Source organism: Ambystoma mexicanum, chromosome 5p (assembly GCF_040938575.1).
Source record: "Ambystoma mexicanum isolate Mex_15411 chromosome 5p, UKY_AmexF1_1, whole genome shotgun sequence".
In the NCBI taxonomy this organism is placed as follows: domain Eukaryota; kingdom Metazoa; phylum Chordata; class Amphibia; order Caudata; family Ambystomatidae; genus Ambystoma; species Ambystoma mexicanum.
The window spans coordinates 1156480627-1156503251 of NC_090930.1; the positions used below are offsets into that span (position 1 = coordinate 1156480627).

A 22625-nucleotide genomic window follows, 5' to 3' on the forward strand; every position below is an offset into this window, starting at 1 on the left:
ATGGCGCATATTGCACCACGATCTCCGCCAGGGTCGTAATGAGGCCCAAAGTCATTATTGTTAAGTTGTGCTACTAAAAAACTATGAAATTCAGTGAAAAAAACTTTGTTAAAGGGACGTTATGGTTAAGTTGCGCTACTAAAAACCTATGAAATTCAGTGAAAAAACTTTGTTAAAGGGACGTTATGGTTCCAAGTAAAACCGAAAAACCCTTGAAATTTGCCAGTTATGGTAAGCTAAGCAACCATAACTCGCGCCACCACCGTGCACTGCTAAGACTAACACCCAGGACATCAAAGATGACATCACAAATGTCACTGTCCGAATCTAACATGTGTCAATCCACTCCCCACCTCGCCCTGATGTGCCAGACCAGCCCAGTCCCCAGGTTGTCGCAGAGGACAAGACCCCCGTACCCGTCACCTTATGAATGACCCAATGTACGACAATACTATTATGTGTGTGTAATTTACAGGTCTCTAAGATTTATTCAAAGGTATATTGATGCTCATTGTTTATTGTTTATTGCATGTCTAGAATAAGTGTAAAGATTAGCTAGTTATTATCTGGCCTAACCTTCACCTCGCAAGGACCGGCCAAGCTGAACCGGCCAAGTGATGTCTATCCTTCCGCCAAGTCATCTGCCAATCCTGTGGAGCCAACCCATAAAGAATTATATGTGCACCTCCCTTCTAAACAATGATACTGTAACTTGTGGACTGTATAGAAATCATCACTGATGACGCTGTAACCCTTTAAAACATATTGTATCCGTATTGTTTGCCAGAGCGCTCTCGAGGCAGCAGAGTTCTCTGGATACTGAATGTCTTATAAATCTTTGACAACTTGCAATCAGCTCTTGTGGTTTCATTCCCTACTGGGATGTGTCCTTTATTCTGAGTTGTATTGGTATTGTGGGATGTGAGTACCTTCACCCAGCCCCAACTCAAATGGTAGAGGAAGGGCCAAGAAGGAACACACATTTTTAAAATGGTGATAATAGAATACTGGGGCCACTTGGGAAAATGGTCACCCATAGGCGCTGTACGGCAGCTGTCAAAACAGCCTGTGAGTAACTAACACAAAAATGGTAGAACAATGTATCCACTGCCACCATCTATTTAGGTGTGTCTGTTACTGTAACTATAGAAGTTACAAGAGCAGTGAGAAAGGAGTTATAGTGTTGGCCTTCATCACTCCACATAAGGTAGTGGGTGCTGATTCCACAAAAAGAAAGGTAAGTATCCTACTATCCTGGAGAACAGTAGTTCTTAGGAAAAAGTCATGAGAAATAAAAAAGGAATCCCAACGGACTCCCCAGCAACACTGCGCATAGGTTGCTGCGTGCTGCAATAATCCAGTACAGATGCCTGTAGTGAAATACTTGGAGGAAAGCATAACTCCATTAAAAGTAAAAAGAATTACAGCAGCAAAAAAATAGGGTACCCATCTCAGAGCAAAAAGAATGAGTGAGTGGTAATAAAAGTCCCACTCACTCAGGAGAATTAAGCAAGAAGGCCATCAAAAAAGCTGGGGGACTCTCAGGTTGAGGGGAATTGGCGCTAGAAATGAAATTCTTCCTAACAAGCAGTTTGGCCTGGGCTGCCCCTTTTGGGTTGGGACCAGACCTGATTTGCACATGGCTTTTCCCCTTCTGTAATGGCTTGGCAGGCTGAAAAACGATGGTCTGGTGGGTTGCCCAGAGGTGTGCCCATGGTTAAGATTAATTCTAAACCTACCAGCCATCACCTTTTGGTTTTGCGTTTGTCACACCGAGTGGCATGAGTATGCCCAGACGTGGGTCCAGAGCCTGCTGGGCCTAGAGACTAAAGCTCCTCACTGATGACGCACAATAAGGCCGGAACATGTCTGGGGATGCTTGTGGCCTCCTGCAGAAGGGATATGACCTAGCAGTTTGGGCTGGCCTGCCCCTGTGTGGGGTGGGGGTCGGGGGGTACGCCTAATTTGCATATGGTCTTTCCCCTTCTGTAATGATTGTCAGGCTGAAAAAGGATGGTGTGGAGGGTTGCCCAAGAGCTGTGTGCGTGGTTAATATTCATTCTAAACCTTCCAGCCATACGTTTTGGTTTTGCTTTTGCCCAAATAAGCCAGTATTTGCCTTCGTTAGGATACATCTGCAATTGCTTTACCCTAACATGGCAGCATTTGCTCCTATAGGAGCATAGTTGTGATGGCTTTGCTCCCACAGGCCAGGATTTGGCCATTTAAGAATATCAATGCCCTACATTAGGCATAGACCTCAGTGAATGGACGTGTTTCTATTATTTCTATGCTTAATGTAATAATGTGAAAACTAATGTGCACACACATTTCAGCTTTGAAAGGTATTTACTGGTTATGCAGGATGTATTGGAGTACTCTTTGACATATTACAGTGCATTCTGAGATGGTGACATACCCATCTCAAAATGAACTGTAATTTGAAAAGAAGTACTTAAATATTGCCTTTTAGCTATTAATGCTGAAAAGAGGGAGTTTTCACACTATTAAATTAAACATGGACATAGTAAAAAGCAAAAAGACTCCTGTTCGCAGCTCTAAATAATGTTCATATACCCAGTAAATGCCTTTCAATTTTAAAAAAAAAACATGCCTAAGCTATTGTTTGCACACTATTCTTTATGCATAGATGTAGAAAAAGGACTTCGGTTCCTCATGATGAACTGAAGTCTCTTCACTATGTCTGCCTAAGGACCCCGGCCCCATCACCCAAAGCCCTTTATTTATCTCTGCATCCAAGTCCAAGGCACACGGTAGCTCCTGCATTGTCTCCCCAGACAGTACACTGCCTCCTCACAAATGGGATCTCTCAGCCAATTGAATCAATGGCATATCTGTGATTTTATCATTAAATCCAATGGTTGGGAGAATGTCTACATCGGTGGGAAGACAAATGTGTGGGTTCTAAAAATCCATTACCAAGCCATTTGCCTCTGGGAACTAAAACAGTGTTACCTTTAACATTGTTACACTACTACAATGGTGATTGTCACAGTAAAAAAAATGTCTTAACATAATGTTTGTAAACCCAGGTCTATTGGCTTTATCAATGCATGTTGTAATACCATAGTAATTTGTTTCCATCTTTCGAATATAACTTTTTATCTTTCTCCAAACCATACCGTATTTCCTTCCTTATCATCTATCGACCTCCCAGTACTATTAACACTTTCTTGGACTCTCTCCTATTCTCTCTACTACACTCTTCCGCACCGTTCTTTCTGCTAGTTGACTTCAACCTGTATCTTTCTCTTACTCATCTGTCATGTCATGTACTGTCTTTTCTAGACTCTTACTTTCGTCATCAGCTTCCCCCTCTCATGCCTCCGTCTTGTCTCTTGACATGATGTTCTCCCTATCCCACTTATTCGCTCTGTCTCCCTTAATCATACTTATTCCTCAGACTATTATCTTTTTCCTTCTCTATTCTTTGTACTTCTGCTCTACCTCATCCCGCTTCACCTTTCTCTCGGCGTGACCTCTGCACCTTTTCTCCTTCCTTTCTTTCCTCTCTCCTACATTTCCTCCACTTTTGCAACATTTCCATCCGAAGATGCTTTTAATACCCTCCATAACTCTCTTTCGCCCACTCTTGAGTCGTTCCATCCTTCTGAGACTTTTCTTCCTTGTTGAAAAACTCCTCAACCACGGCCGACTCCACGCCTGCACTCTCTCCGCTCATCCTTACAGAAAGACGGCGCCAATAGAAAAAACGTACCTCTGCAGATCTTGCTCTTTTGTCTGTACTCCACTCATTGCACAATGCTTCACTCCTCGCTGCAAAAAAGCATGACTTCTCTACTCCTACTTCATCCCTTTCTTGTCACCCCGCCATCTGCTCCAGGTAATTAACAAAATGCTTTGTCCTTCATTTTCTAACCCCTCTACCATCTCTTCTCTTTTCTCTGCTGACTTTCTGAACTTCTTCACATATAAAGTCACTACCCTACTTTCTACTCTGACCCACTCCCTTCCTAGCTCGGTAAGCCACCTTCACCCCTTTCTTCTCCTCGACCACCTTCTTCACTTCCCTGATTCTCCTCTCTCACTGACTCGGACATTACTTCTCTTCTTTCCTGCGCACACCCCACTGTTTTCCTACTTGAACCGGAGGCATTTGCTCTCATCCCCTTAGTCTATCCTTTATTCTTTCCCTGTCTGACATCCTTTTTTCCTTCCAAATAAGTTTTTATTAGCATTTCTTAAACAACTGTACTGAAAAATATGAATTTTCCTCCCAAAATCCCTGCCTCTCCAATTCCCCCCTCTCCCAGGTCAGAGTTCTTCCTTTCTGTAACCTCATCCGGGTCATGTACGTCACCGCTCCCCTTCTTGTCTCACAGTTTCTGCTGGTTGACCCTGATCTGTATACGCTTTGATTCGTCCCCTCTCTGGTCCGTGCCGGTGGCCCTGCCCCTTTCCTCCCTTCTCCTTTTGCAATTCTTTCCACCTTCCTTTAGCAGGAGCTGCCTCTATACAAGACCCAGAAGCTTAATTTTCAGTCGGCACTAAATCCCAGTCCATAAGACATTTCTGGTGTTCTCCCCTTAATGAGTATGTTACTTTCTCCAGGGATGCCATGGTCCAAATTTTCCCTACCCATTCGTGTACCCTGGGTGCCACCTTAGCTTTCCATTTGTGGACCACCAGCAAGGCCCCTGCCATCACTAGGATTACATATATTTTCTGTTGGACTTTCGTGGGCAGTTTTTCCAGATTTCCATCCAGTCCCAGTATAAACAGTCCTGTATGTGTCCTTCTTTCCAATCGCAATATGTCCTTCATTGCTTCCTGAATCACCCCCCAAAATGGTTTATTGGGCATTGCCACCATATATGGCCTCAGGATCCTTCCCCTCCAAATACCCTCCAGCAATCGTTGAATGTCTTTCAATATATCTTTGCCGGTTTACATGGGGTGAGGTGCCACCGGTACATCAATTTTGACCAAATTTCTTAAATTTGCAAGGAGTTTGTCAGTTTGGGTATGCTCGCCCACAGGTTTTGCCACTGGTCTATGCTAATTTCTTGATTGACATCCCTTTCCCAGTTGCACAAGAACTTTCTTTCCCCTGAGTCTTCCCCCTCCTTGAGCAGTCTGTACATCTCCACCACCAGGTGTCTGTCCCCTGTATTGGTTGAAAAGTATTTCTCGAATGTGGTCAATTCCCTTGTCGCTGCTTCCTTTATTGTTGGGTGCTGCTCCCAATGCTTCAATTGGGCGTACCAGAATCGTTCCCCTTCTCCTACTCCAAAGTCACTCTTGCATTGGAGAAAAAGATTTCATCTCCTCCCCTTCGTAGAGATCCCTTAGCATCCGACAACCCCCTGCTTGCCATTTTGCCAAAACCTGACATGGCTCCACGCCTTGGCATGGGTTGTGGGTTCTTGAAGATCGAGGTAAGTGGCCATGGGAAAGTTTTGATTTTGGATCCCTTTACTGCTTCGTCCCATGTTTCCCTGACCAGAGCCTCAATTTCACTGCAATACATATTGCAGGGCCTATCTTCCCGGGGAAGCCACAATACTTTTTCCAGGTCTGTACCCACCACTGCTCTATCCATTTCCCTCCATTTTATCCCCTGGATGTCCTTGGCCCAGTCTCTTAACACCCTGATCTACGCTGTAATATGTTATTGGGTCAGGTTCCCTATTCCTTCCTTGTCCCTGGGCTGTTGCACCAATTTGCGTGCTATTCTTGGTTTCTTCTGTTCCCAAATATAGGCCTGTGAGTTTTTGTGTAGTTGTCTAAAGAAGGAGGTCAGGACCTTGGCAGGGATTGCCATAAACGCATACAATAGTTTCGGTAAAATTACCATTTTTAAGGCATTAATCCTGCCCATCCAGGATATGTTTAAGCGGCCCCAGCCGTGAATCAGTTTCTTAATATTCTCCAGCAGCTGGGGATCGTTGGCCCCGAATAGTTGGTTAATGGATTTTGTTTGGAATATATTACAGATATAGTATTTTATCCGGGGCCCACAAGTACGCTAAGCCGACCTTCATCACCCTTTCCTTTTCTGGTGTTATTTGCAGACTCAACACCTCAGATTTGTTCTTGTTTATTTTCAGCACCACTACCTGCCCAGACTCTGTCATGGCTCTATCTACTGTCTCCAGGGACTCCTGTGGATTTGTTAGGGTTAACAGCATATTGTCTGCGAATGCAGCCACATTATGGGACCTCCCGCCAAATGGGACCACTTTAAATTCTTGGGTAGTTCTGATGATGCTCAAGAACGGTTCTAGGTAGATGGCTTATAATAACGGCGACAGGGGCCATCCCTGTTTCGTACCTCTAGACACTGCCACAGGGTCTGAGACTTCCCCATTGATCAGTAGGCGTAACGATGGGTTTCGGTAATTGGCTTCTCCTTTGGACATGAACGCCTCCCAGAATTCCATTTTGCGCATCGTAGAAAAGAGGAACCGCCACACCACACTGTCGAATGCCTTTTCTGCGTCCAACGCAACCACTAGGGCCGCGGTGTGTGATTTATTAATTTTCTCTATTATATGGGCAATTCTCCTAGTGTTGTCATGCCTTCCCCGTATGAATTCGGATTGGTCGGCGTCCACCAGACCTGGGAGTAGAGGGTCTAGTCTGTTTGCTAGAATCTTGGTATACCTTTTTGCGTCTAGGTTAATTAGAGCAATCGGCCTGTATGTGCTGCATGTTGTGGGATTCCTCCCTTGCTTGGTCAATAGTACTACTTTTGCCTCTTCCATTGACAGTGTTATCCCTCTCCTTCCCCCAAATCCATTATAAAGGGCTGCCATGTGCGGGGCCAAGATGTCCCTGAATGACTTATAGAATTCTGAAGTAAAGCCATCGTGGCCCGTGGCTTTATTAGATGGGAGTGCAGCGATTGCCCTATGCACCTCTTATCTAGATAACTCCTTCTCCAGCTCCTCCCTCTCTAGGGTCATTATCTCCGGCAACTTATAATTTGCTAGGTATTCTGCTTGGACCTTTTTGTCTGGACTATCCGTTTGATATACCTCCGCATAATATTTCAAAAATTCCCTCTTAATTAATTTGAGGTCTGATCTTTCCCCACCCCCTGCCATCTTAATTTTTTTAATAGTTCTTTTTTTCCTCTTCCCTTAGCAGTCTACCCAGGAGTCTATCCGCTCCGTTTGCCTTAATATAATACCTCTATTTGAGGTGCATAAGGGCCCTCTCAGCTCTAGTGGATTGTATTGTTTCCAGTTGGCCCGACTGCCCTATATTCCATTCTGGTCTCCCATGAGAGTTTTATTACCATTTCCTGCATGATTGCCTTCAGCCTAACCTCTAGGTCATCTTCCAACTTCCTGACCTCTCAATCCCTTCTTGCCTTTATCGCTATTATCTAACCTCTAATAGTGGCTTTAAAGGCATCCCAAACTATATCCAGGTCCACCTCCTGGGACTCATTCGTCTGGAAATATTGACCTATCTCCTCCCGCAGTCCCCTCTTCAGGATTTCATCTTTGAATATGTGTGCTGGGTACCTCCATCTCCACAGCCCTGCTGGTTGTGTTGGTTTTGTAAGTGTCACTGTGACTGGGGCATGGTCCGAGATGGTGATAGCTCCTACCTCCACTTCCGTCACTCTACCTAACAGGGGGCATGAAACCCACACATAATCTATTACTGACGCAGTCCTATGAACACGGGAATAAAAGGTGTATCCCCTGCAATCGCCCTTCTTTTCCCTCCACGTGTCCTCCAGTGACAGGTTATCCATTCTCCACTGCAGTTCTTTTGATGGTTTAATTTGGGTGTGCAAAACTCTCGCACTCCTGTCCCTTGCTGGGTCCCATGCTAAGTTGAAGTCCCCTGTGAGTATTAGGTTCCCCTTGGCAAACCCATCTAGTTTATGCAGCATTGTTTGAATAAAGTGGTCTTGACCCGTGTTGGGCGCATAGATTGTTGTGAGTGTTATTATCTCCCCCTTCCATGAAGGATTAATGCTATGAATCTACCTGGTTCGTCTCGAGATGTGCCCATCATTTTCAGGGCTATAAGAGCGCCCCCTTCTTTCCAGGATTGTTTGTTTGTTGTATTCGTTTGTATCCCTTTATTCTCATTTTATGTGGTAGTTTTATCGGTTGGGGCTCCTGCCCAGGGGCTCCGATTCTAGTGGTGAGTCTTTTGTCTGGGGTCTCGGGCCCAACGGAACCCTCCTTTTCCTTCCCTTCCTTTTTGATTCCTGTGTTGATCACTCCCACGCCTTCCTCTTTGGGTGTTCCTTTCCCATGTCTTACTCTCATTCTGTGTCGGGTCTACCTCTATGCCGAGTATATCCGCCCCCTCTCTTCTATAGTAGTGATCCTTCTCTGCCTTTTGTCTACTTCAAACAGGAGGACAAAAGGGAAAGTCCATTTGTATCTCATGCCTCGTTTCAGTAACTCTTGTACTGTCGGGCGCATCTGTCTTCTCTTAGTGAGGGTGATTTGGGAGAGATCTTGGTATAGCTGTATTCATGCATTGCCCTAGTACATCCCTTGGCCTTGTTCCTGGTTCATTCCTCTTAGGCCCCACTCTGTGTACCCTGTCCACCAGTATCTCCTCGGCATCTGAAATGTCACTTAGGGTTGCAAATATTTTTTTCACTGTTTGTTGCAGCTCTGCATCCCCCACCGTCTCTGGGATCGACTTGATCTTATGTTTGCCCTTCTCAACCTATTTTCTAGGTCTTCAGTCTGGATTTCTAGATTATGCGTGGCCCTGGCCAAATGCTCCATCAAGTTTTGTACCTTATGAGCATCGTCCGCCCGCTCCTGCAATGCTATTTGGTTGGTATCAACTCTTGCTTCCAATATATATGTCATTCTTTGCCTCCTTAAGCGCTCCAGTCAGCACCTTGTTCATTGTGTCCAGTTGGGTTTGCATCACATTTGCCATCCTGTCCCCAAAGTTTTGAAAGCATTGCTCCATGAATTTTTTCATGACCCCTCTATCTTCTTATTCCTCTTCCTGGGGGGTTTCCTCCTCACTCCTGTCCACCCCTGTTTTGTTGTCAGGCTGTGGTCCCTCCTCTCTCCTCGACATTTTACACAGCGCTCCTTCCGGGTTCTTCTTATCCCCTTTTGCTGGGGCCGGGGGACCTTCCCTCTGTTTTTTGAAATTTTTGCCACGTCTCACGTCTCTGGCAAATTAGGCTGGTGATTTTATTCTTCCCCGTGTGTTGTCCCTTTCACTCCCCTATTGTGTTGCTGCTGCGTTTATTGTATGCTGTCCAGCTTTGTAGTTGGGGGCACCTCAGAGATTGAATCTCCTTGCTTCCCTTGATAGGAAACTTAGACTGTGCCTTTCACTTCTCCCATGTCTTTGCTTGGGGGGCCCCAGGCCTCCCCTTCCTGCCCCTTCCTCTATATTTCTCCTGCACCATGGGGCTTTCCTTGGTGACCTCAGCCTCTCTGGATTCCAGTTGAGGGGGAGGGTCTTATTGTTCCTATTATGGAAAAGACCCTATTCTTTTTTGCCTCCCCAGGGGTCAAGGTAGTCACTTTTGCGGCCCCTCTTATGCCGTTCGTATGATGGCTTTGTGCAGGCCGTGGCTTTTCTCTCTTACAGCACCCCGCTGGTCTGGGTGCTCTGGGGGAGTTGTTTAGACCAGAGTTTATACCCCCTCAGGACCCCCTTTGGTTTCCCTTTGGTGGCCACTCTGCTATGTGTGGCAGTATTTCCTGCTGGGGGAGCATGGATTTGGTTTACCTGCTCAACGCTTACTTGGAGGGCTCATCGCTGCTGATCCTCACTCAGCTTTCCTGCTCCTGGTTCGTGGCACTGTCCCGGGCTTCCTCACCAAACTGCTTCTGTTCCTGGGCTCTTGCCACGTCACTGTTGCTCGTGGTGCTCCACCGGCTGATCCTTCTCTCATCTCCTGTTCCTCTACGGGGTCCTGCTGGGCTTCATCCTGTCTCTGACCCGGTCCTCACCTCCTCCGCTCCTCCCGCCTCACACGGTCCAGCTTCAGCTCTTTCTGTGTGCACCGGCTGAGCCTTCTCCTTCTTCACGCCTCTCTCTGCTACCGATCCGGCGCTGGCTCCCTGTCCGGCCGCGGGCCAGATCGGAGCTCTCCTTCCCCGGCCGTTCCGACCCTGTACCGGCTCCCCCTCCTTCTCGTCAGTCTGCCCGATAGTGTCACCCTCCTCCTCAGCACTAGGGGCCATGCCGACCGCACCACCAAGCCCACTGAGAGCCATGCAGAGAGTTGGGGGACACCTCTCTGCATGGCTCTCAGTAGAATTCACCTCTGATCATTGATGTACTATGCTTTCCGCTGGCTGGTCTCTCTGCACCGGCCACCTCGTTGTTACCGGCGCAGTCTCTCTCCGGGAAGCACCACGTTTTATCCCTCACAAGTGCTTCGCTGCATTCCTTCAGGACCATTTCCTCCACTTGACTTCAAATTGCTAAAAGAAATGCTCCGGGTGGGGGTTTTAGCTTAATTTTCCTCCTTTTGGTGGTGGGGCTGTGGGGATCCCTGTTATTACAGTGTCATCATCCTGGTGGCCATCTTGAATCTCCTGACATCCTTTTTTAATCTCTCTTTGGCTTCTTCCACGTTTTCTTCTTCCTTCAAGCACACTTTGATTATCACTATCTTTTGACAAAGTCTCTTGATCCTTCTTCTCTATCCAACAACTGTCCCATTTCTCTCCTTCCATTTCTGTCCAAAGTCTGTGAACGGGCTACTTACTCTCAAGTTTCTTCATATCTTAATCATCATTCACTTCTTCCTCTAAATCAGTTTGGTTTTCACCATGCCCACTCCGCTGAAAGTACCCTTCTTCACATCAACTCTCCTTCAGGCTACCCTCAGCCACCCCCTTTGCCTTGCACATATCTGACTGTATGTCATGGTGTGCTGCAAACGACCTATGCCTCAATGCAAGTAAAACCGAGATTGTTCGCATCAGGACTCCTGCTCCTGCATTCCCACTCTCACTCTGGTCGGCCTCCCTTGGCCTGGCGCCCGCACCCACCTGCGAGACAAAAAACCTTGGGGTCATCTCTGGCTCCAATCTCTACTTCTCCACTCACACTTCGGACATTTCCAAAAAGTCCAACTACCAGCTGCACCTTCTCAGGGGCATTCTTCCCTTTCTCACCTTCCCCCAGCGGCTCACCGTCTCCAAAGCCCTGTTTCGCTCTAGGGTGGATTACTGCAGCAACCTCTTTCTCAACCTCCCTGTCTCTGCTTTGCGCCCTTTACAACTCATCCAGAACAGAACAGTGAGATCTATCCGTGGCCTCAAGACTAGGGGCCGCGTCTCTCCGGCGCTGAAATCCCTCCGCTGGCTCTCTGTGGCTGAAAGGATCAAGTTCAAGATCCTCTGCATGTTCCACAAGGTTTTCTGGGGCCCGGGACATATCTAACTGCAACGATGCCTACCTAAATACTGTCCTTCCCGAGCCCTCCGCTTATCTACCTTCAGCCTTCTGCGAGTGAGCCGGTTCTCCAAGCAGGGATTTGGAGGGAGATCTTTATCCTCAGAAGGGGCCTCCCTCTGGAACAGCCTCCCTGCCGCCTTCTGTCTTGAGCCTGATCTCCTTGAGTTCCGGAAAAATCCTTAATACATTCCTTTTCTCTTCTTCCTTCTCTCTCCCTCTATCCTGCTAACCTCACTCTCCACGCTATCACTCTCCTCCTCTTTTTCCCACTCAGCTTGCTGACTGGCCGCCGGGTGTACCTCAGAGTCTCACAGGTCCCCGGCACCTACGCCAGTCCTCTTCGCACTTCCCTCCGGGCCTGCACTTGCCTCATCACTACTGCACTTGGTCAATTATCTAGGACAGTGGCATCTCTCAGCACATTCCCCAGTTTCTTACTGACTGGGCACACTTGGACTTGCCCCCCTGCACTTGTTCGCCCCCTCCTCCTCCTCCCTCTCCTGTACTGTCTGTGCACTTGCACAATCTGAAAGCACCATGCCCGTGATGATCGTTTATCTACCTTCTCTGTATCCCCTCCTTGCATGGTGGCACCTAATGCACTTGGAAAAACTGCAGAATCGTCATCAAACCTATTTGCTGTTATCTACACTGTTAACTGTACTATATGCACTTACTCAGCCTTGCAGACTTGTATCATTCAGAAGTTTAAGGGCTCTGAATGACTGTTGTTTTTTCACCCTTCTTCCATCCCTCGCTGAGCGCTTTGAAACACTTGCCTTGTGTACAGGCCCTTTACAAATAAACATTACCATACCACCTCAATCTCTCTTACTGCTTGTCACAATAAATCATCTTCCATTCTTATTCTCCTAGATCTATCTGCAGCTTTTGACACTGTTGACCACTCTGCGCTATTTTCTGCATTCACTACACTCGGGTCCTCTAGCTCTATTATTCTCTTGTTATATTCATATCTTTCTAATCACACATTTTCTGTGCCCTGACCGGCTGCACCTCTTCTCCACAACCTCTTTGCTACTGTGTCCGACAAGGCTCGGTACTTGGCCCCTTACTCTTCTCTAGAAACACGTGTGTACAGGTGTGTTATAAATGACTTTATCATATTATCATATCATATACACTATCCCAATATTTTCTAGCATTAAATCCATCAAACTTTCCTCACACTTTTATGCCAATAACTCTCAAAATAATGTTCTCACTTTCTACATTTTCAGAGTCTCTTCATGCCACAGTCTCATCATACCTATGCCGTGCATACAATCGCACTCCCATTTTCTTCATCATAACTCGTCAACAACTGCAATTCTTTACTCTCCACCAACTTCTCCAACTCCTTCGCCGCCTCCTCTTCCCCCCATCTGTTCTCCCCTTTTCTTCCTCTGCACGTAATCTAGGTGCCACTTTTGATTCCTCTCTTTCCTTCTCCACTCACATTTCGCTAAATGCTCGCACATGTTGCTTTCTTCTCTTTAACATTCAGAAAATCCACACTTACCTCTTTTAACTCTGAAAAACCCCTTATTACCTCCTCAATCTTTTCACACCTAGACTACTGCTCTGCTCTCTTCATTGGACTATCATTATCCCTTCTCACACCTCTTTGTTCTATATATAACAATGCTATCCGTCTTCTGTTCTCACTTTCTCCCTGCACGTCCCGTACTTCCTCCCTTCTCTCTATATCTCTCCTTACCTATGACTTTAGACTTCTTTTCCGCTTCCCAGCTACGTTTTTAAGTGCTACCATGGTCTTTCCCCTCTTTATCTTGCTTCTCTTCTTCGTCCCTACCCTCTCACACATTCTCTTCGCTCCCAGCATCTCCACCTCTTCACTGTTCCTAAGCCTTCTTGTGCTCTTTCTCGCTTTCGCTCTTACTCGCTACTGGCGGGAACATTTTGGAATGCCCTTTCTCCTGACAATCGTGCCTCTTCCCCACTTCATATTTTCCGCTCTCATTTAAAGGCTCACCTTCTCGTGTCCTTTCACCCTCTTAATTTTTCCTTCTATACCTCTGTTTGACATGCATTATCATCAATTTCAGTTTTTTGTACCGTCTTTTTACCAATTTGATATATAAAGTGCTTTGGTGAATGCGCTTTATACAGTGCAATAAAATACAAATACTGAATAACACAGCATGGACTAAAAATGCCCCACTACACAATGTGCACGGGCATGCTGGCATTGTGATATGGCCTTAGGTCTCTTCATCAAAATAGGCTACAGAAACCACCTTCACTTTCTCCAGTTATCAGCAGCTACAATAGAGATCAGGAACAAAAACATATATTCCCTCCACAAGAACAGGAGGTATCACACAAATAAAGTAAAATGAGAGGAAAAGCAACATTCTGTGTGTTCTTTAAAAGACTTACCTGGAAGCACAAATAATATAGGAATTTAGGCCACCAAGACAAGAAACAGCCACGGATAAGGGAATCAGCCATTTTATATATCCAAGAACTTTGTCAGCGAAGGTCTGAAAAACACAATAAAATGGCAGCAAGCTACTCATTGTACTAAAAAGGCATCCATTTGATATTATCATGCATACCTAAAAACTAGAATTACCCTGCAACATATTCTTCAAATGAGGCGGCACATTTCACATTGTTCATGCAGTAAAACAGAAAATATTCATATTATATGGCATTCATATGATACTCATATATAGAGCAAATGTTCAAAAAGACTAACATTTTAAACATATACAAGAACAATTTATTTTGTCATAATTTCATAATTGAATCACACTTTTTGCGGAAATAATTACTTGTGATAATTATTCAATTGGTGAGGATCACTGTCATTCTTTGTTGAATACTTTGTGTCGATGCTAAAAAATCATAATGAATACTGCAACTTAATATCTAAATCACAGGATGCAAGCTGCATATTGCTCTCACTAATGAGCAGCAGTCAGATCTTCTGTGTTGATATCGATTAGTTATCAACATTTGCCAATTGGGGATATTTGATATAGCTGAACAATTATAAGGATGGTCAAGGTGCTCTTGGAAAACCGCGCTTGTCTTTTTAGTCTAGAAGAGCTTAGTAATTATCACATTGATGATGACTAGTTTAAATTCGCTTAGCTATGGCTTTCACCTTGCATCGGTGGGGGACATGGCTCGGAACAGCCTGCCAGCCCGAGTCTAGGTAGGCCTGGCGAGGGCTGGGGGCCGTTAACTGCCATGCTCTACTGCTGATGAGGGAGTGAAAGCCATTCAAACCCCACAAGTTATCTGAACGATTGGCTGTGCTCATTGCATAGCAGAAATCTGATGAGGAAAAAAAGACAGGGACAAGTGACTTAGTCCTTTTTCCATTTCCATTGCGCCCAGGAGCGGGTGGAGTGCCGGGAACGGAGCACAAAGCTTTGGTCCTGCAGCTAAGTGGGGAAAGGGTATGGTTTGTATCAGGGCTGTGTGGAAGTATGGAGACAACATGGAGAGGCTCCCTGTTGCCTCCCCATATTTAAAAAAACAACATGGCTCTGCCCGGGGAAGGGCCACAGTTGGCTGGAAACAACGGACGGAGAATGCATATTCTCGCCAGCTATTCCAGCCACCTGATTGGCTGAGTACCCTTCCCCCCGTGTGAATCGAGTTTCTTCTTTACTGAGATTTCAGACTTTTGAGCTTGTCCAGGGTGAATTAGAAGAGAAGCACTGTTCCCTGATATGAGGGCAACCTACACTTTCCAAATTTGATTCTTGCAGTAGAGCCACATGATCGTTCATCCTTTCGAGTTTGGTAAATCAAGTACCATTAAGGTAAGTCAATCGCACAAAGTAGCTTGGTGCCTACAAGTGCAGCCATGCACAAACTATTTGCTCATGGCCATGTGGTATTGGAAATTTGTGTTTTTTGACAGCACTTACAAAAACAATGGAATAAGGTTCCTCTTTAATCTACACACCTGGACTGTAAATGACGCAAATACACAATTAACTACGTACATGGACAGTAAGTAACGACAGGTCGATATCACTTTTTTTTGTTTATGCAAATTGAGTTGCTTCCCTCCTTTTTTAGATTTTATCTTGTTATTAGCACCAGGGGTGGGGAAGCCTGGTGGCTTGGATCGTGGATTGTATCCCACCGTCCAAGCCCATGTTTCAAGCAACCTGATGGCTGTTTCCCCAGCCCCCCATCTTCCCCCAACCCTGCCTTCCCTTGTTGTCAAATTCCCTGTCTCTCCCACTCCCACTTATCTTTTTACTTCAGTGGTGATGGCAACCGCCGCCACTGCTGCTGGCACTCCGTCTACCTCATGGCTGCCATGGAAATAGAAGAGGAGATCTGTATGGAGCCCGCCTTCCTGATCCATGGCGGCCATTTTAATAAAGTATTTTGTTTCAATGAATGGGATGCCGTGAAGAGTCCCGTTTATTCTAACAAAATGCATTGGTTTTAGCAACCCGGGTTTCGGATTGCAAACCAAGGGTGCTAATAGCAATAACCTCCCGTTCCACAGGCTGAATTTGGTGGTAATTGCACCAGACCCTTGTTAAAGGCCTGAGCATATTAACTCAGGCCCCGGGCCATTACCATCCGATCCAGCCTGTGGAACGGGTGGTTATTGCTTAAATTGGCCTCCCACCAGTTGCTAACACAGCCACGTTTATTCGAACAGCTGTGTCAAGTTTACCAACACAGGGTGGCTTGAGATTGAAATCGGGGACTGGCTGGGAGTCAGATTGACAGAAGAGGGCAGAAAAGCAGAAAAGGAGTAGTCTGATAGAACATTCAGTAGCGATAGGGAGGAGAAAAGTCAGTTAGATTGTTGGGATGAGGGAGCGTGATACGATGCTCTGGAAGGCTTTAGAAGGAAAAGGTGAAGGAGCTATGTGTGCAATTGGACAGAAATTATAGTGTGACACAACTGTATTCTGTCTCCTTCTGGGAAAGGGCTTTGTGGAAGCTTCATTCATGGGCAGGTCCTGCGTTGTTGTGGGGGGTGGGGTCCTTGAACAACGCTCCTCGCACATAGAGCTCTGAAAATCCTAGATGCCTTGAGCGCAACCTCCCCTCCTCACCCCTCACGCCGTTAAAAAAGATTGAAGAAGAATTTTGTGTCAAAGTCTAGGACATTAAGGTGTTATGTTCAGCTCTGGGTGGCAGGGGACATGGGGTTGCTTGTCACATAACAAAGATAACAAAGATAAATGCCCACAGAGACAGATGGCCTCAGTTTAGACCCACACAATACGTTTTGTCTATTGTGGTGGTAGCTGACTCATAAATACATTTATAAGCAGGGAATTTTGTTGATACTAACTCCTGGTCAATTATTTACATTTCAGGCCTTGCTCATGCAGCATTTTGCTCCTGGGTAAACAGACAGTGCACTCCTCCCCAGGTCACTGCTTTTTTGGCTTGTTTAACACATCAATGCCACAAATAATGAGTACTTCTGTGTCCATTGATCTATAGATGTTTCATGCACTAGCTGTAGCCTGCATTAGAGATGTTATTACCCTGTTACAAGTACTGCATTATGTATGTTAGGCCCCATGTTGAATATGGAAAATGACATTCACCAATGTGTGATCTTGGGCAAATCTCACCTCCCTCTGTGCCTTGGTTCTTTTATTGGACTGAAATGCCTGGAAACACAAGTGTTAGATGCATCTGAAATATCTAAAGGTCGTGTCCCATCACTTTCCGTAATATCATTTGACCCTGCCCCCCAGTGACATAATTTCCTGTGATGTCATCAGAGGTCAACAGTCATGTGATGTCACTTTCGCTACCCCTGGCATTTTGGTGAAATGACGTCCATGCCAAATAGCTAAATCTAAAAAGGAAACCCGGGAACAGAAGGATGAGTCAGGGTCTGACTAAATGGCAAAACCCTTTCGAAGATCTTTTATAATTTAGGATAATATTTATTTATTGGGTATTTATAATGCACCTATACACAATGTGTTTCAAGGTGCTACAAGACAAGGGGGGGTACAGGGATTACAAAAACAAAACAGTTCTACTGGGCCTTGTAACATTCGGATTGTCATCCGGAAGAGGACAGGTGTATCCTTAATATGGAAACAGATCACCTATAGAATGGGGTGATTTATTTCATAATAAATCAACACGTTTATATTTAAGAAAAGAAAATACAGGTTCCTTATCAATAGATTTCCCTACGCCTTGTTATAGTGCTAATTGATCCCAATTAGTCCTCCATGGTCATATTATGGTCATGTTTAAATATCAACGGGGCTGCAGTGGTGAAGTGAAGTCCTGACCTGTTAGGACTACTAATATGCACAAGAAAACTCAAAATCACTGACACCACTTACTGTGCCACACATAATTCTGTTTGAGTCAATAGTATATTTAAACAATATAGTCATAACATTGCATTGACAACTCTCCTATAAATTCTTTTGAGTGAATCGAACAACAATTAATTGTCCAACGACATATTTTACAAAATCATGAGACAATTTATTGAAAATCCATTTGATGTTTATCCATAGGTTTCCTCCAAAAGAAAGCAGACACATGTTTCGCATAGCTCATGATTCTACTTTAACTGAGGCTAAGGAGCTTCATTGTGGCTAATGCATACATTTGTTGTCTATAAAAAAATATATGACATTCAATTAATCACCCAAACAGAGTTATATACCATATGCTCCCATCTAGTGTAACATGTACATCCATTTTTGGTTGTACATGATCATACTGTGCTTCAGAAATATTATATTGGTATGGTAAAGGATTGATAAACAAAAAAGACCATTATCATATGTTAAGCAAATGCTCTAAAAAACATTTTAATTTTTTTCTTACCTACAATTCACAAAACCTATCACAGAATACCTACTGAGAGACCAATTGTAAATGGTATAGGCTCTCCCTTGGAACCTGTATCTGAATTCATTGATAGTTTTCTTAATCCTATAGTACTGACATTAAAATCATCAAGTAAATTCACCTTGGACTACGTATATGCTGATTACGATCTATGGCATAGATGTGAGCCCATCAGGATTTCATTTAATACTCTAAGCCACCATGCAGTATTGACGTGGTCACTTGTAACATCCCAGTCCTATGCAATAGCATATTATAATGAGCCGGTACATATTAATCTGGCAGGCAATTCCATTACATGGAGTAATACAAACCTGGAGAAGCTAAACTTGTTCATTTATGAAAATAGTACATGGCTCTATACTGGGCTGCGGGATAATCATTGGAATTTAATTCAACTGATGATGACATTGAAAACTTATCTTAAACTGAATATACTGCATGGAAAGGAAAATAATATACATGTCGGATGTTTGATAAAGATGTTAAAGCGACTAAGTAGTGCTACCAATAAAAATGTAGACGTATCAATAGAGACCCCTCTCTCACTCGAGAAACTAAACAGCAGCGCAAAAAAATGGCAACCACGCAATATAAGAATTGGCTGAAAATGCACAAGTCATCAGCCAATAATGCTAATTGGACATATATATTCAGATTACTTAATATGCGGGACGAAAGGAGGTTTTGGACTATGATCAGAATGAACCGTTATTCTCTGACTGAGATCGAGCCCAATTCAATTAGTACAGAGGATTGGACCTACGCAATGAGTGAACAATACTATATGCATGGTTCTATTGCAAATAAAATAAATAGCTACTCGCCGACGAGTAGTTTTCTAGAAGGAGTTGATGCTGATGACATTATGATGGTGATAAGATGTATTACAAATTCGCAAGCACCTGGCCCAGACATGATACCCAACATAATATTTAAGCATAACCCACCCTTTTGGGCATCAATTCTGGAAAAACTATTTGCGAAAATACTAAGAAAAGGCTCTATTCCTCGTAGTTGGCAGCAATCCATCATGGTCCCCATCTTTAAAGGTGGTGATCAAACCAAAACCACTAATTATAGATTATTGGCGGTGATTGATGCCATCCAAAAGATATTCGTTATTATACTTCTTAAAAAATTAAATAAATGGATTAGGCAAAAAGCAATATTACCCCCTTTCCGAAGAGGTTTCCACAAAGGCCTGGGTACCCTTACTAACATTAGCTTACTACATTTTGTATTGCTGCTTGTAAGCAAAAGACAACAAGATCGATTATATGTATGGATTATCGATTTTAGTAAAGCTTTTGATATGGTACTAAGGACATGTCTATGGGATAAACTTAGGAATTGGGGGTTGACCCTAGCTTTCTACACTTCATTATCGCATCATATACCACTACAACAGTTAGGGTCAAAGTTAATGGAGAAGGTGCCCTTACTCCAGATATTCATACCAATATGGGTATAAAGCAGGGATGCGTTCTGGCCCCCAGACTATACAATCGGTATGTATGTGACGTGGCCCAGAACATAAAAGCAGTGTGTAACTTTCCCCCGGTTATTGGGGCAAATATGGTTCCATGGATCAGTTATGATGATGATACTATAATTATGGACCGCACCCCAATAGGGTCACAAAGATCTTTGAATGCACTTGCTGAGTATGCCCAAAACAAATTCTGAAAATAAATGGTATGAAAACGAAAGTACTAATATTTGGGTATAAAAGTAAAGCATTTGCACTCTCTTGGTGGTATATTAATGGCATTAAATTGGAAGTGCTTGATACCTAAAATTATTTGGGCATCCCGATCAAAAATGCTCCTTGTAAAGATTTCTACTGTACCAATCTACGATCAAAGGTTCTGAATAAGTGACTACTTCTTAGAAATATCATGCATAAGAGAGGGGGCAATAATGTCAAGGGACTTATAAAGGTCTATACCAAAAATCTAATTCCGAGTATTTTATATGGTTTGGCCACTGTACCAGAAAGTAAGCTGGAGGGCATTGAAAATCTTGAAGCAAAAATGTTGCGATCAATACTGAGAGTATCACAAAGTGTACCAGTGGCAGCCCTCCGTATGGAGCTTGGCGAACATCTAGTAGATCATTGCGTATGTTACAAAAATGCGCACTGTATTTTACGAACATGCTGACCCCGGTGGATGACAACTCCATATATAGCCTCTTGGTGGGACAATACAGCAAAGATAGTAAGAATTCCTCCTTATTGAACTTGAAAGAAACTTTTAGTGGATATATTGAGCAGCTAACTGTTAACCTGGATGAAATATTGCTTAACCCTAACATAATGATACTCCTGAAATAGAAAGCAAGAGATTATGATCGTTGTGTCAATATTGCCAACTTGTCTAGCCTAAAAATGTATGTGGAATATAGTACACAAGCTTTTAAGCAGTGGGTGCCCTGTACATATCTTACAAAAATATGTTCTGGGAAAATTAGAACATTATCATACATCTTCAATATAATATATTGCTGACATATGAACATACAGGGCACTGGATAATGACTCCTAGGGAAGAAAGTCTATGTCAAAACTCCCTGGCATGTCCTCACTGAATGTAGTAAATTGGAGAGGGAATATGCCAATATCTATTGTAATTTTGTATCTAATATTGCACATATCAAAGATAATCAATGTTGGGATACCATTATTGCGGCTGAATCCATTGTCATTTCAGGAGCTGCTTATGTGTGGAAGAAATTCTCGCATTTCTCCCTAGAAGAAGCGATGTGTAGGCTGTTTTGATGTTAGACAATTGCCTTTCTCTCGTGCCTTCGGGGGGCACCAAATTGGCTTATTGATCATGGATAGGTGGAATGTGATACATTTGCTAATGTACTGATTTTTAAATTGCTTTTAAATTGATCTTAATTAATTGCTCAATGTACTTTTAATTATATTTCAAATTTATTTCTAAATTTTGTTTGTTTTATTGTGATTGTATTTAATAATGATGATTTGTTTTTTATCAATTGTATAAAGGTTCGTATGAACCATAGACACAAATAAAAAAAATATATATATATACAAGAGACAGTGTGCATATTCTACAGAAATATAGTGTCAAACCCTCATTTTGGTTGGTAACCCTTGATGTTGTCACCTCTAAACAGCTATAGAACACCATTTTGCTTTAGAAAGAAGCCATTGTATATTTCTACAACCAAAAATCAGCAACCTTTTTTGAGGACCAAAAGATGTTGCTAGAGTTAACCGATCTAGTACTGAGGAATAATGATTTAATTTTTGATGGGATCATATACCAACAACTATCTGGGGTAGACATGGGCTCAAAATGTTCTCCATCAATAGGAAATTTATGTATGGGTTTATTGGAAGATACTTTTTAAAAAAATATATATTTTATTAATTTTATCAAAACACAAACCAAAAATGACTTGCAACATCATATACAGTATCAATCACCTTAACAAATAACATGTTGTACAACTTACCCCCACCCCCTCTACTATTCCCTGCGCCACCTCCCCTACCCCACCGCCCCTCCTGCCTGCTGCTTATTAACACTCTACGTTCCATTGGGTAAGAACCACATGTACTCATTCTAGGGTCTATCTCATTCTACTTTCTTAGCGGACACCTCAGCAAACAGGGTGTATAATAAGGCTTCCCATTCACTGCTTCCCCCAGGGGTTTCCCCACAATCCTCCTGCCCCGTCCTCTTCCATACCACGGGTTCCGCCATTCCCCACCTATACATGTCACTCCACAAGGCCTCTATTGCAGGGCCTTTAGACGATTTCCATGTCATAGTGATTCTAAGTTTAGCCAAAAGACATGCTAGATCCTTCAGCTTCGCAACATGTTTCCGACCCTTGGGGCGCAGGAAGCACCCCAATAGGCATGCACTCGGAGAAAGCACATCTACTACTACTCCCCCTTTCTGTAATCTGCTTGCTTCCTCCTGCCAATACTACCCCACCACTGGACATGCCCCAAACAGATGGAGCATGCACGCTTCCATGTCATTACACTTTGGACATCCCTGTGCTACTGCTCCCAGAAACATGGAAATCCACTGAGGAGTCATATACGCTCTATGTATCACCAACAATTGTATGAGCTGTAACATTGCATTTCTTGACACTTTTTTGTGGTATCCCAGAATCCTCCCCATTGTGTGTCTGTGAAGATGGTCCCCAGATCCTCTTCCCATTTGCCCCTTAGCTCCAGAGGGAAAGCCGGCCTGTCAGACAGTAGGAGGTTGTATATCTGCGATATGGTGTGCCCCCTTCAGCCACAGGGTATTCACTATTGAATGGTTCTCCATTAATTCACCGTACACAGGCCTCCTCCGCTGGAC

At 43.9% G+C, this 22625-nt stretch overlaps 1 protein-coding gene across 1 annotated transcript in view; it reads right to left on the reverse strand.

Annotated features, from left to right (window-relative positions):
* LOC138481477 (Y+L amino acid transporter 2-like) overlaps positions 1 to 22625 on the reverse strand; it is a 501185-nt gene that overhangs the window by 137936 nt on the left and 340624 nt on the right. The window contains exon 6 of the mRNA XM_069613643.1: positions 13813 to 13916. Within this exon, the coding sequence (XP_069469744.1) occupies positions 13813 to 13916 (104 nt within the window). The remainder of the gene's footprint in view (positions 1 to 13812; positions 13917 to 22625) is intronic.